The sequence below is a fragment of the Gopherus flavomarginatus genome, chromosome 14 (assembly GCF_025201925.1).
Source record: "Gopherus flavomarginatus isolate rGopFla2 chromosome 14, rGopFla2.mat.asm, whole genome shotgun sequence".
Taxonomy (NCBI): Eukaryota; Metazoa; Chordata; order Testudines; family Testudinidae; genus Gopherus; species Gopherus flavomarginatus.
The window spans coordinates 8594363-8608107 of NC_066630.1; the positions used below are offsets into that span (position 1 = coordinate 8594363).

General features: G+C 40.5%; 1 protein-coding gene across 4 annotated transcripts in view; it reads right to left on the reverse strand.

Moving 5' to 3' along the window:
• USP10 (ubiquitin specific peptidase 10) overlaps positions 1 to 11829 on the reverse strand; it is a 72525-nt gene extending 60696 nt beyond the window's left edge. For all 4 annotated transcript variants that reach the window (XM_050923253.1, XM_050923251.1, XM_050923252.1 and 1 more), the window contains exon 1: positions 11717 to 11829. In XM_050923253.1, coding sequence (XP_050779210.1) covers positions 11717 to 11737 — 21 coding nt within the window. In that variant the 5' untranslated portion in view covers positions 11738 to 11829. The remainder of the gene's footprint in view (positions 1 to 11716) is intronic.
• Between the last annotated feature and the right edge of the window lie 1916 nt (positions 11830 to 13745).

Consider the following 13745-nt stretch of genomic DNA (forward strand, 5'->3'; position numbering starts at 1 on the left):
TCAAATGCCAATAGTGACTCTGGGGGACTCAGCCAACCCCTTTCTCATGAAGCCCTACACTGGTCGTCTCGAGAGTACCAAGGAAAGATTCAACTATTAGTTCAGCAGGTGCCAAATGACTGTTTAATGTGATTTTGGTAAACTGAAGGGCCACTAGCAGTGTTTACTCACTAGACTGAATCTCAGGGAGAAAAATAGACCAGTGGTTATAGCTACATGTTGCCTCCTGAATAATGCGTGTGAGGCAAAAGAGGGAACGCTGCCACTAGGGTGAAAGTGGAGAAGCTGTGTGTGAACTTGGAACAGCCAAACACAAGGGGCATTACAAGAGCTCAACATGGAGCTATGCAGTTGAGGGAGGCTTTGGAAGAGCACTTTAACAGTCAGCCACAGTAATGATCTATGCTGGAGGGTTTTCTGAACCTGGAGCTTTGAGTGCTGCTAAGAATTCTGGGGTGCTTGCTGTACATTTACAAACCATTGCTGGGTGTTTTCCTGAAGCTATGAATTCTGTGGTGCTGTTTCCTTTGACCATTGCTATGCATTCTGCAATATCTGTTGTGAACTAGTAAGATAATTTGATTTTCCAAAAATAGAACTTTATAGAGTGGGAAAAAGTGCAGAAAAAAAATCAGTGTGCAACAAAAAAACCACAAAAAAACAAAAAAACAAAAACCCAAAAAAAAAAACCACACCGGCCAATGTTATACAAGTTTTTAACATAACTGAACATAGTGAAAATTTAAAATTAGAGAAGTGGGCACGCATTCATCTGAGTACACAAAGATAGTCCATTGTGGCTACACATGCACCAGTTGTGGTTCTCACAGGTCAGTGTATGTGAAGCTGTGGCCTTCCTTGATGTCCTCCGGAGAGGAGTGGTAGGGATAAGAATGCACCCCATGTTAAGTTGAGTGGATAGGGAGCAGCAAGCATGGAGTACTCCAAGAACAGCAGACAGTGGAGGATTTCTGGACCTGCAGGCCAAGCAAGGTCTGCAGCAGTGGAGTGTGCTGCCTTAGAAGCCCCATTATGTCCTGGTGCATCTCGCTCTCCTTGTCTTGCTGGGACTCCTAGGTCTTTTTCCTGTCCTGTCTTTCTCCATGCTGACAGATATACTGGCCCTCCAAGTCCTTAGTTTACAGTTCGATGCAGCACTGGCTTTCAGAATCTCAAAGAACACGTCCTCCCTAGTCCTCTTCTTTCTCATCCTCAGGGCCAGGTGTTTTGCAGGCATAGAGAGGGCACCCCTCAAGGCAGCCATGCCAGAAGCTGCTGATAAAAACAGACATACGTACCATTGGATTTACAGTCACAAGGGAAAGGGGAAAGTTTCAAATCTCCTTTCCCTTATTTCCATAAACAATTTTAATAAGAAACGCTTATTGACACTTCAGTTTTGGAGCAACTCAACACAGCACTGTTCTCTAGCCCCAGCCATGATGAGTATGTCTCCCAGCAGCAAGGGGAAGGTGGAGAAGGATTTTCTATTACATGAAGCTATACAATTTTGGTCCCTATTGCATGGGTATGAGTATAGGGCAATGGCACTAAATACTGGCATTGTTTTTCATAGGTGGTGGTGATTTTAGCTGATCTCCCACTCTCGAGGGTGACAAAGGCACATAGAACACAGCCGCTACTGGCATCTCAAAGCTGCCAGGCCCCATATGCTGCTAGCCAGTTTACTGCAATGTTGCCAGCCAAACACTGCAGAGTGGTGTGGGAAACTATCCTACTGAGGAGGGAGAAATAAGGTAGACATCCCTAGTAACCTTTGGGAAAAAAATGCAAAATGTCTACATGAAAGTTTAATCAAGATCTCTCAAGAGATAAAAGGAATATCCCTATGTACATAACCAGCTTCACATTCCCCTAGCCCCAACTCACTCAAAAGGGGAATGAAAAACAGATGCCAACTTTGCTTCTGTTTGTGGTTCCTCTACCTCTTCTTGTAGAAGTAAAAGAATTTGATGGATGGGCACCATCTTTACATTTAAATACTATAAGGAAAAATGCATGCACAGAATTACCAGAGTTCCTTTCCCTTTCATCAGGCTCATTTGCACCTGCCTACCAGGACTGGCTAATCTGTGGAGGAATCTCAAATAGGTCTTGGCTTGCTATATGGCTAGAGTCCCCCACTGCATCTTCTCCCATCTCAGCCCTGGCTGTTAATGGCAGGAGTCTCTGTCTCAGGGCCTTCCAACATATCCACGGTGCTCTGCAGGGTGCGACTGGGGTCTCTGTCAAGTATGGCATGCAGTTCCTTATAGCAGTGGCAGGTCTGCAGCACAGCACAAGAGCTACGTGGAATTGTGACAAAACTCCTTTACCTTCATACAATATTGCTGCTGATCCCTGTCATACTCCTTTGCCTGTCTTCCCTGTACAACCTGTTTGTAGATGTCAAAGTTTCTATGGCTGGGCTGCAGCTGTGCTTGACACAGCCTCTTTTCCTCACAGGTCCAGGAGTGTAGACATGGCCTGAGTACGTGACTGGGCAGTTGCACACAACAAAGGTGAGCTGCGAGGTGTGCTCAGCAAAGTGAGAAATCATGAAAAAGCATTTTGAAAACACACAAGGAACTTAAAGAGGGAGCAATTTCCAGTCTCTAGCCCCTGGGAAGCCGAGTTTTAAAATGTGATCAGAATGATCACTATCACAGGGGATGGGGCATGCTGGGACATCTGCTGGAGGACAGGTAGGGTCGACAGATTATGCAGCATCTATACTTTCACTGTGTCAACCTCAGTAGGTTGAGCATGGCTCTGCGCCACTCAGGAAGGTGCTTTTACTCGCTTGCTTTAGAAGGCCTCTTACATCGGCCGGAGGCAAATTTGAGCATAGACACATGCACAAATAGACTTACACAACGTGACTTATGTCTACCTAACACTGTAGTGCTGAAGGCCTAACTATTTTGTAACTTATTGGCATATTAAACTCCTTTGTTTTTCTTACAGCAATTTATTTGTCTTGAGATCTTTTTAGTCCCTTCTGCACATTCCAATAAGAATATAAGAGTGGAGAAAACTAGATTTCGGAAACATGAGACAACTCAGTTTATCATCTTCATCAAGTTTAACTTCTCTTCCTTTCCTCTGAAACTAAATGAACTTACTATGATGGTGAACTCTAAAATGCTACTAGTGGTAAAATAGCACAATGCTCCAAAACCATAAATCAGATTTCTGGAGATTTTAATCTTACTATTGTGAAGTCGGCATAGTCCTCACTTAGAAATAGTACATATTAGCCAGCACATTAATGGAACAGAGTACTGGTGTGACTAAGTGTTTTCTCCTGTGGTTTCAAATCCACTTCTAAAAAAAATAAAAAAAATAAAAAAAAATTTAAAACACCTACTAGTAAAATCTGCAGATATTTCATAAGCAGCAGTACAAGAATTACTCACATTGTTACTTACACAACACTAGTTCAAGTAGTTGGAGGATATTAACTAAACCAGTGGTTCTCAAACTATTGTTCTAGTGACCTCTTTCACATAGCAAGTCTCTGAGTGCGATCCCCCTCATATAAATTAAAAACATTTGTTTATATATTTAACACCATTATAAATGAGGGAGGAGAAGCGGGGTTTGGTGTGGAGGTGGAGAGCTCATGACCCCCTATGCAATAACCTTGCGATTCCCTGTAGGGGTCCCAACCCCCAGTTTGAGAACCCCTGAACTAAACTAACAAGGCTTCAGTGAATAAGAACTTTTTTCCTGATTTCATGCTTGCCAACAATCACTATGCCCCACTTTTGACTGCTCCTGAAGTATATGGGATGTGTTGAACCTTGTGCTTAAACTCATTTTAGAAGAGTTATTTTCTGGCCTTCATGAGATGAGAAAATGCCTACAATTAATATACAACCTAACATTTTAAACAGTGGCTATCATGCAAAAAGTCATTATGAAGCACTGTCAAACAACATACAAAGCATGGCGGGCAAAGTCTTGCTTAAACACTTGTGGCTCCAAACTGTTGCTGCAACTTGTGCAATAAATTGATCACAGTGAAGTCTTTCCAGGACAATCAAGATATTCCCAAGCTGTGGAGTGGAGCACTTGCTGGTGGCCCACAGAAAGCCAAGCGACACATACTGCTGGCTCTATTTCCAGCTGTTAAACTGGCACAAGATACAGCTTCAAATATGGTATACTTTCCTAATAACACTTCTCTATTTCTGCTGTAGTAGCCACCAGATATTATGCCATCATGAGCCAAAGGGGATGTCATCCACAGAAATACAAAGGAACAGGAGATCGATGAGACTCTCTCTGTACTAAAATGTGGGCCACACAAGCAAAGAGGTCAGTCTGACAACGTCAGCTCTGATCACAAACGGTTTTCCCTGGTCACACTTGGGTTGGAAGAGATAGGCAAGGCAAAGCTGGCTGACTGGAAGGTTGGAGAGAGTGTGTTGTCGGCACTATGTAATCCATTCTGATTGCTAGTCCACTCAGAGGTGACGAAAAATGAAACCTCAGTGTGCCTTAAACTGTACTTGTGCACCGTTTGAAAGATTTATAACATGAAAAAAGTAAGAATAGGAATGTGACAGCTACAGCCCAAAGACGACTTTTGATGGAAACTACATGAAGTGAAAATCAATTGAAAGAATACTTTCAGAATAACTTATTTAGCACTACTTTCTTTACTTTAACTACACTGCTTTCATGGTTGATATCAGTAACAATCCTTTGGAATTTTTATTCTGCAGCTAAAGTCAGACCCCAGCAATGATAACAACAACCCTTTATGGCCTCTATATAATAACGACAAGTACTAATCATGATAACATGTTCATTATCTTTACCCTAACTAACAAAGCAAACTTGGGTGAGTAGGCTCTTGGCAACATTAAGGTATCTCAGATTGGTAAACTCTTCTTTTGGAGGCGCCTTACACAGGCAGATCCCTAGCAAAGTTGGATTATTAAGTAGAAGAGGTGACCATCATAATCCAATTTTGTTTGTGAATAGAACACAAACTTGCCAAGACAGAGAATGGGACTTGGGTGACTAAGCCAATTTTACTCTTACAGTTTTACTTTTTATATTCTGAAACTGGACTATTCCTCTCCACTCTTGTATGGTTTTATTATATACTTTATTTTGTTGTTGTTGCTTTTAATCCCAAGAAGTTGCCAGTAAAATTTGTTCTTTCCTACTAAAACACAAATACAAAAATATGTTTAAATTATCATGTAAATAATGTATGAATATTTATTTTCTGTCTTAAGCGCTATTCGTCAAGGGTGGATGGGAAAAACTAATTTAAATGATCTATAACTTTCATTTGATTTCCAATACACCTTACATTAGGATTTTACTTCAGTGAATAGTAATAGATCACACACCAGAAATTCAAATAGCAATGCGTTAATTTTTTTGGAGGAGACAAGGGGTGAGAGGGAGTGAGGAGTGAGATAAGGGGTGAAAGGAGACTAGTGTCACTTTCCATTCTACAGGGGCATCATTTCTCACTTTCTTTTACTACCAGTCCAATTAGAAACCACTACTAGAGGCAGCATGGTCCAGTGGATAGGGCACTGGACTGGGACTCAAAGAGATCCAGATTCTATCCCCAATTCAGCCATTAACCTGCTATACTACAAGACACTTTACCACTATATGCCTTTGTTTCCGATGTCCACCTTAAAATTAAGTAATTCACTTTTTCTCCCTCTCTTCACTCCACCCCATGCCCTTTCTAGAATAATCTGGCACTTTTACACCATGCAGAAATTTACAAACCTCACTTCCCTTTGTTTGCATTCTGCTCCCATTACCTCCTGCCTTTCAAGACTGGAAGGGAGGCTGGCTCTGAAACTGTCCCCCTATTCCAGACCTGTACTGGGCCAGGCAATTGGTCAAAAAACAATTGAGGGCAGAAGAAAAGTGTGCTTGTGTAGCGAGAATTGAATCCTGCAGCACAGGATCTATGCCTCAGGGCAAAAGAAAATGTGGTGGCTTTAAAAACAAAAGTGTACGTTTCTGGTGACCACATACTGAATTTGAAGCCTTGAATAAGTTTGTATTAATATTTTGTTAAACTGTTAAAAATAAAAGCATGATGTGGATAAGCAATCTTTAAGTTTCACAATATGTAAAGATCAATGCTCTGCCTACGGCAAAACACTAAATTATACATCATGGTAACAACAGCCTTTTTTCAATAGATATTGCTTTAGACTGAAAATTGTTTTGATATCTGCAGAGAAACCTGCACCAGGAGTTTTCAACACCATGATTTTCACCACAAATAAGTTCTCTTTTTCTGTGTGCCAAGGATGTACAGCTTCTTTACTTCTAATATGAATTGTAACAATGCTCGTAAATCCATGACAAATATGTAGCTTTCAAAGGGAAAAGAACAGAGTTAAGAGGAGATGCTCTGACTTTGTGAAATTACTGCAGTAAATTGTAAGTGATGTATGAAATGAAAAATCCTTTCCACTGCCCTCAGGAAATACAGGTCGCACTGCATTATTACTATGGTTCTAGGATATTTAGCCTAGTTCCAACAAAACAATACCCTAAAAAGCATCTACCATGCACACTATTATTGGAGGGAAATCAATCCTTTAATACGTTTTTTAAAATGTTTCCCCACACATTATCTTTAGGGGAAGTTTGGAAACTATAATTTTTTATACTGAGAGTTTTCCTATAACATTCTTCTGCTCCCTCTTTTTGAAGGCCTTCAGATCCTCTTCCCCACTTTAAAAGAATTTAAACATTAAATAAACTTATGGTACTTTTTCCCCCTTATCCAAAGTGATAATGTTGCCCTAGTTTCATGATGTGCTGTACATGAAGATCACAACAATCAACTCAAATGAATTACCCAAATATTCAAACTAGTGGCAGCAGATAGAGGTGCACAGGTAACAAGATACAACACTGAACTGCAGACTGGTAATCCTTTTAAAGTTTATTATCTGAATTCCAAAATAGCTGGGCCAATCCCCATTTATCAAAATAAAAGATAGCTACAGAACAGAAAACTATTATTGATTTCCAATTAAATTTTAACAATGCATATTATGACAATGATTCCACAACCACACCCTCCTTAGATTATAAACTATATGGAACAAAGAACACGTCTTATGCTTCATTTACAAAGCCCATGTAAATTTACATCACTGCTTACATGATTAATAACTACAACCAGCGTCACTTTCACAGAATGTTAAACATTTATTTCAATTTCTCCTACACTACAAAATAAAAATCCACAGTAGCCTCTGGGCATTCTTGACAATCTCTTAAAAATGCATTCCTGAAAACACAACACACAACAGTATAAACAGAATTTTAATAAGCCCCAAGACAATCTTACCCACCTCCATATAAGCAAGGGAGAAAAACAGAGGCCTTGCAGCATGCTCCGAAGGTTAACAAACTTGGGCTATTTCAAGCCCCAGAGAAGTAGAGAACTCCAAGATACAATGGAGTTGTTAGGATCAGATGCAAATAAACTAAGTATTAAGACTGCTGAATCTAATAATCAAACACAGTGCTGCGCTTCATTAGCGCAATAACTCTTAACTAATTTTAACAAACAAGTTTATACAGTTAAACTTTGAATAAATTAACAATAACTGATTTATACAAAGTTATATCTTTTAAGTAATCTAAAACAGTAAAATCCTATTATACTATTTAGACAAAATGGGAGGGGAAGGTTCTACCCCTTCTCTCCTTCCTTCGCCCACCCCAGAAAACACTGACCCATCACTGGTAATATCACCCAAAAGGTCTGTACAGTCCTATTCACTAGAATAAAACACCAGTAATTACACAGAACAGAAATAGGGATTTCTAATCCTAATTTTAAAATGTATCAAATATGTCATGAGGCTTTTCCACGATGAAGTACCTTTGTTCTGTACAATGTTCCTTAATCCTAAATTGTATGTTAAATGGTCACAAATAAAGCATTTCCACTAAGAAGAAAAACTGCAGTCTAGCATGTGTAATTCTTTGTAAATGAACATCTACATTGCTGAAATGGCAGTAAAGTGACAAACGACTATAATCCAATGGCCAAAGGCCAGCAAGTTCTATTACAAACAGATTTGTCTGTTTTATATGACACAGCATGCTGCACATGTATCACAACAAATAGAAACTGAACAGCATACTTTCCCCATGTGCAAAAGCATCACTTTCCCCCCTCTTCAACTGTAAAACTACTTTTAATCATAACATGAATGGAGGTGGCAGTGTGTCTAAGCAACAAACAGGCTCCCTAAACTGACACTACAAAAATCATTAAATAAGCAAACTGCAGTAGCAATTCTAAAAAAAGGTCTGAATCAGTACTGTAGTCTAGAATTTTTTTTGGAAGGGGGGCAAGCAGACTGAAAAAAAGTTACAAATTTTCCTTCTAGGTACCTGTGTGGCACTAAATTAATCTTGTCAAAGAACAAATAAGCAAGAAATGATTCATCCCACTTTTGTATCCCTTTCCCCATTTAATTTGTTTTCACAAGGTTTATGCAGGAAGTTTGTCATATAACTAATTCTACCTAAGAGATAAAAGAAACAAACAAATAGGAACCGTTCCTAGCGTTCATGACTAGCAGTATGTATTAATACTTCCAATAAAGAAACTTCCAACATTTGCTGAAGAATGAAAATGGTTTTATTTTAAGAGCAGGATTTTTTAAGCTTTCTTAATGTAACAGTTTCAAAAACACAGCTAATGTTAAAACAAAGCTTAATACCTGTAATAGGACTCAAGCAGTGATGCAACAGGTTTATATCAAGTTCTGTCTTTGAAGAGAGAAAAAAAAACTAATAGATTTTAAATGTGCTCAGAAGTACACACCCATAAGTATAGTAGAGTGATAGGAGTGTTTAAGTGTCTGATTAAAATGATTATGAAACAGCTTCATTAAATAAAAAGCCAAAAGTGATGAGTATATTTGACTTATATTGGGATATTCTGAAATGCATTTTGTACAGCATGTTGTCAAAACTGTCATTTCAAGATACTCCTTTCAAAAGTCACATACTATCACTTCAACAGAAATAAAAATACAGTAAACATGGAATTAAAGCCCAGTGTATTCACTTTCTCCACTCCATTAAAGTTAAACTTTCTGGATGATATTGCTCTACTGAAAACAGACTGCATGTTTCATGGATCCCAAACAGCCATAGAGAAGCAGAATAACTTTTCCTTGGAGACAAATATTTCTCCATCAAGATAAACAAATTTAGTTCATAGCCACATGAAAAAATAAATGCTTTTACACCTTTACTGGGTCTCGTCACAGAATCATAGAATATCAGGGTTGGAAGGGACCTCATCTAGTCCAACCCCCTGCTCAAAGCAAGACCAATCCCCAGACAGATTTTTGCCCGGAACCCTAAATGCCCCCTCAAGGATTGAACTCACAACTCTGGGTTTAGCAGGCCAATGCTCAAACCACTGATGGTATGCACATAATGTGTTAAAAAATTAGCAATGTGGTATAGTCTCATACTAATAGACAAGTCCTATCAAAACATACTCTCACTCCATTTCACTCTAATATTGTCTCAACTTAAAATTATTTAAAAAAAACAACAAAAAATCCACATCTACATCTAAAATTGCATTTCCACACACAAAAATACACACCACAAATATGTACAGAACTTTCTCTCTTTAGGTTCCACTTTTGGGAAATGCAGTCCTGAAGATGCCTTCATAAATTTCTTTTCTCCCAAATAATATTCTCTTCCTACTTTGGCAGTTAAAGCATGCCTTCCTACAATACTATCAATCACTGACACCTACAGTGATACCAAAATAAAAACAATATGCAGAACTGGATTATAACAGCACATGGTCAGAGATTTATGCAAAAATTTTAAAAAACTAGACTATCTTCAGGAATAATGATTGTAAAGTGCCAAGATGATTGATTTAAAAAAAATCTGCAAGTTTATTTTCTGAAGGATACACAAACTTCAGTCCTGATCCTGTAAAGACTTACATGCTTCACTTTATCTACAGAATAGTTGCACTAACAGTAGTACTACCCACAGTTGGTTAAATGGCCTTGAAGATACTCACTGTGAAAAGTGTATATTAGAAAAAGAGCAAAGCTGCATGTACAATCCTCTCTAACTGCTTCAACATAAACGTAAGTTATCAGTTGTGTGCTTTTTCATTACAGAAGAAAGATAGAGACTTAATGAACTAAGCATCAATACAAAAAATATCTGTCATTCTCCATCAAGAAAGTCTGAATTTCTGTCTTTTGCACTGCATCTGGATAATCATCACACAAAATACTGCTTATTTTACTCACTTGGGGATGGAGTAGAAGGGAGTCCAAAAAACTTTAAAGCTTAACTTTGAGTTTCTCTCAATTTTCATTATGGTAGGTGTTCTAGTCTGTCTGTTCAAGATCATATACTGATCACTTGAGAAACAAAACCACATTAATTCCCATAGACTGCTTACAGTGGAAGTTAAAGGTAAGAAACTCTGTAACCATTATTTTTTTATAAATATTAAAACCAGATGAACAGGCCACAAAAACTAATTGCCTCCAGCACTCAAGGGTCAACAAAAACAGCTCTCTCAAAAATCAAGCCTGACAAATACACCTCAGTAGTTTTGATCAAGTATACTTCTGGCTTTAAAAAAAAACAAACAAAAAAAACAAACAAACAGCCATCACCATTAATGCACTACTTTTACTATATACAAACACTTTGATGAATGACTTTCAGAAAAACATGCTACACAACTAATGCATTATAACGCTGCTCTAGACACTTTCATTTTCCGAAAATATTTTTCTCAACTAGTAAAACAGCATACTACTATTATTTGTATTATGCCTAATCGGATCAAATATAAAACTTTGTTTTTTTAAAATACACATCTGCCAATGCAGCATATTTATTCCCCACTACTTTGATTGGGAACAAAACTTGCACACACAAAGAAATTGTCCCATTCAATCATTTGCCCTTTTTTTCTTTTAAACACACTGGACATTGGACCAAAGAATCAAGCCTCATGTGCTAACTTTGCTTCAAGTTGTAACTTTCATGCAAAAGGTCCCAGAAATGCAGGATTTTTATTCCATGCATAGCTATCTTGGTTGGTTTATCACACACACATCCCAAATGCAGGATTTTTATTCCCTGCACTGACACCTTGGCTGGCTGATCTCTCACACACACACACACGGATTTTCACACACATCGCAGCGCATGTTAATCTCGTTCCACAGCCCTTTGCAGCATCGTGCACTGAGGTTTGTTTGGGAAGAGGGGAAAACCCAAATTAATCCCCAAACTCCTTATTCCCTTCCCATCACAGAATCACTCCCAACCCCCCCCCCCAACACGCAAAGCCTTGGAGGGAGGAGGAATCACCACATCCCGCAAAGGACACCCAGGAGGCCGCCCGTTCCCCGCACCAACCCGCAGTGAAACCCCGGCCATTAAGGGCCAGGATCCCTTCCCCCCACCAGGGGCTGCCGGGATGGAGGCGCTGCCGCCCCCCCCGGAGGGGCTCAGGGCCCGCCGGGCCCCTGAGGAGATTCAATGAGGCTGCAGAATCACCCTGGGCCTAGTCCCGGGCAGCATGCTTCCCCTGGGCCGGCGGGGCCCAGGAGCCCCCCAGGGCCGGGCACGGCTCCCCCGCCACCCCCCGCCCGGCGGGCCCCGCGCTGGGCAGTACCTGGGCGCTGTTTAAGGCCATGGCGCCCGCGCTTCAATGGGGAGCTCGGCGTCCGCTCGGCTCCTCACGCTGCTGCCCCCGCCGCCGCCATCTTCTCTCTCGCGCACACACACCACCGGGCGGGCAGGCGGTCACCAGGGCGCCTGCGCGCAGCTCGCCCCGCCGGCAGGGGGAAGGGCTCTGCGCCTGCGCGCAGCCCGGGAAGGGGGTGGGCCCTGCAGAGTAGCTGAGCCAGCGGGAGAGCGGGGTGGGAGTGGGTGAGGGATGGAGAAGAGGGAGAGATGGAGCTGGCCTGGGGGCTTTGGGCCTCTCTCTGGCCCGGAGGCCCATTGACTGTAAGGGACCCAGCCTGATCTGCCTTCCTCTGAGGGGACGCAGGATTGCTACACAGAGCGCCCCCCACACACACACACACCCCTTGGGGGTGAACTGGGCTGCAACAAAGACAGCCTCACAACCCCCTCCCTCATCCCAAGTGCACGTTAATGCCAGCGGGGCTGATGCTCTGCCCTTTGAGCTTCATACATGTCAGCAGTTGGGCTGCCCTGAGGTACAGGTGCACAGTCCCAGCTGGCCACTGGAGATCTATCCGGCTCTGTAGTTGTCACACGTTCCACCGCTGGAAGAATTCTGCCTGGGTCAGGCTGACTCAGCCTTCTGCAAGGTTGCTGGCATTGGCAAGATGTTTGTGGGTCTTAAGTTCTAGCCCAGGTCCCAGGAAGTGTCACCTCACGGCAGCCGCCTTTCATTCAGTTGTATCACCCAGGTGATGGGAGCTGTTTGCTCAGCTGGAAAAACTCAGAAATATGATGTTTCTATTAACCACAAACTACCAGTGTAGACAAGCCATTTATGCATGGTATAAAATCAGTTCCTCAGTGAAAGCAATATATCTTCAATGTGTTAATAAAGAACACACACAATTTGCATTCATAATGGCAGTACAAAAGGTTGCCTCCAAGAAATTTAAGTCTTTATACTTTGGTAAGTGACCGTTACAACCACTGCTGCAACCTACCAATGTTTTTAGCTGTGACTTTACTGGTCAGACAGTTCATTTCTAAAGCTTCCCCACCCCAAATACAAATGTCTTTTAAAATATTTCAGAAAGAGTTACATCATCTGCTTCACTTCTCAATGTTTTCCATGCTGGGACCCTTCGCTAATTTAGTAACATGGGACAGGCAGAGTGGTCACAACCTCCACTATTGCCAATGCTTCAGTTTTATTGAAAATCTTTTGCTTAAAGACCTAGCTCATAAATTCATGTTATTACTTGAGAATCTCAGCTTTATTAACAAAATAAAAAGAAAAATAAGTTTCTAAACTTCATGTCACAGAGAAAAGTGTGAAAATATAGGACCCTAAAGCCTCAAACATCAGAAAGGAAATTAAAACAACTCAAAATTTGTATTTGACAAAAAAAAGTCGAATATTTAGGACAATTTCATGATGTCAAGGGAGCTGATTCATGCTTTTTGAATGCCTGAGGTTGGCAATACTTCAACCTCCAGGTTGAGAGTCCACAGTATACTTCACTAATTAGTCCATCAGTGTGATATGTTTATTTTGCTCTATATTTGTTCTTTTAAAAAAAAAATCTTGCTGTACCCTACAAAGGCACAGCTGGAGTTAGAGTCTGATGGTGAAAAAAAACTATGAATGTCTTGCTATGATCAAACCTATGATTGTTTGTTTTTCAGAGAAAAGGCAATATTGGGGGGGGTTGAGGGGAGGGCTAAGAAAAATATAGGGGGGTGTAGTGAAGGGAAAGAAGACATTCATGTTGGGCTTTTCTTCTGCATACAGATTATTAATTTTGAGTGAGCTCACCCAATTCTCTTCCAGCTGAAATTAAATTAAAAAAAAAACAATCAAAAATAAATCTGCCCTTTTTTACCTGAATAGAAGTCTGCATCAAGCATGGAAATATGTGACTCTTAGGAAGGTTTGTGATTTTGCTTTAAGCTAAAGCTTTCTTTTAAGGAGGTCACTGCAAATAAAAAGTGTTCCTCATCCACTCTATTTT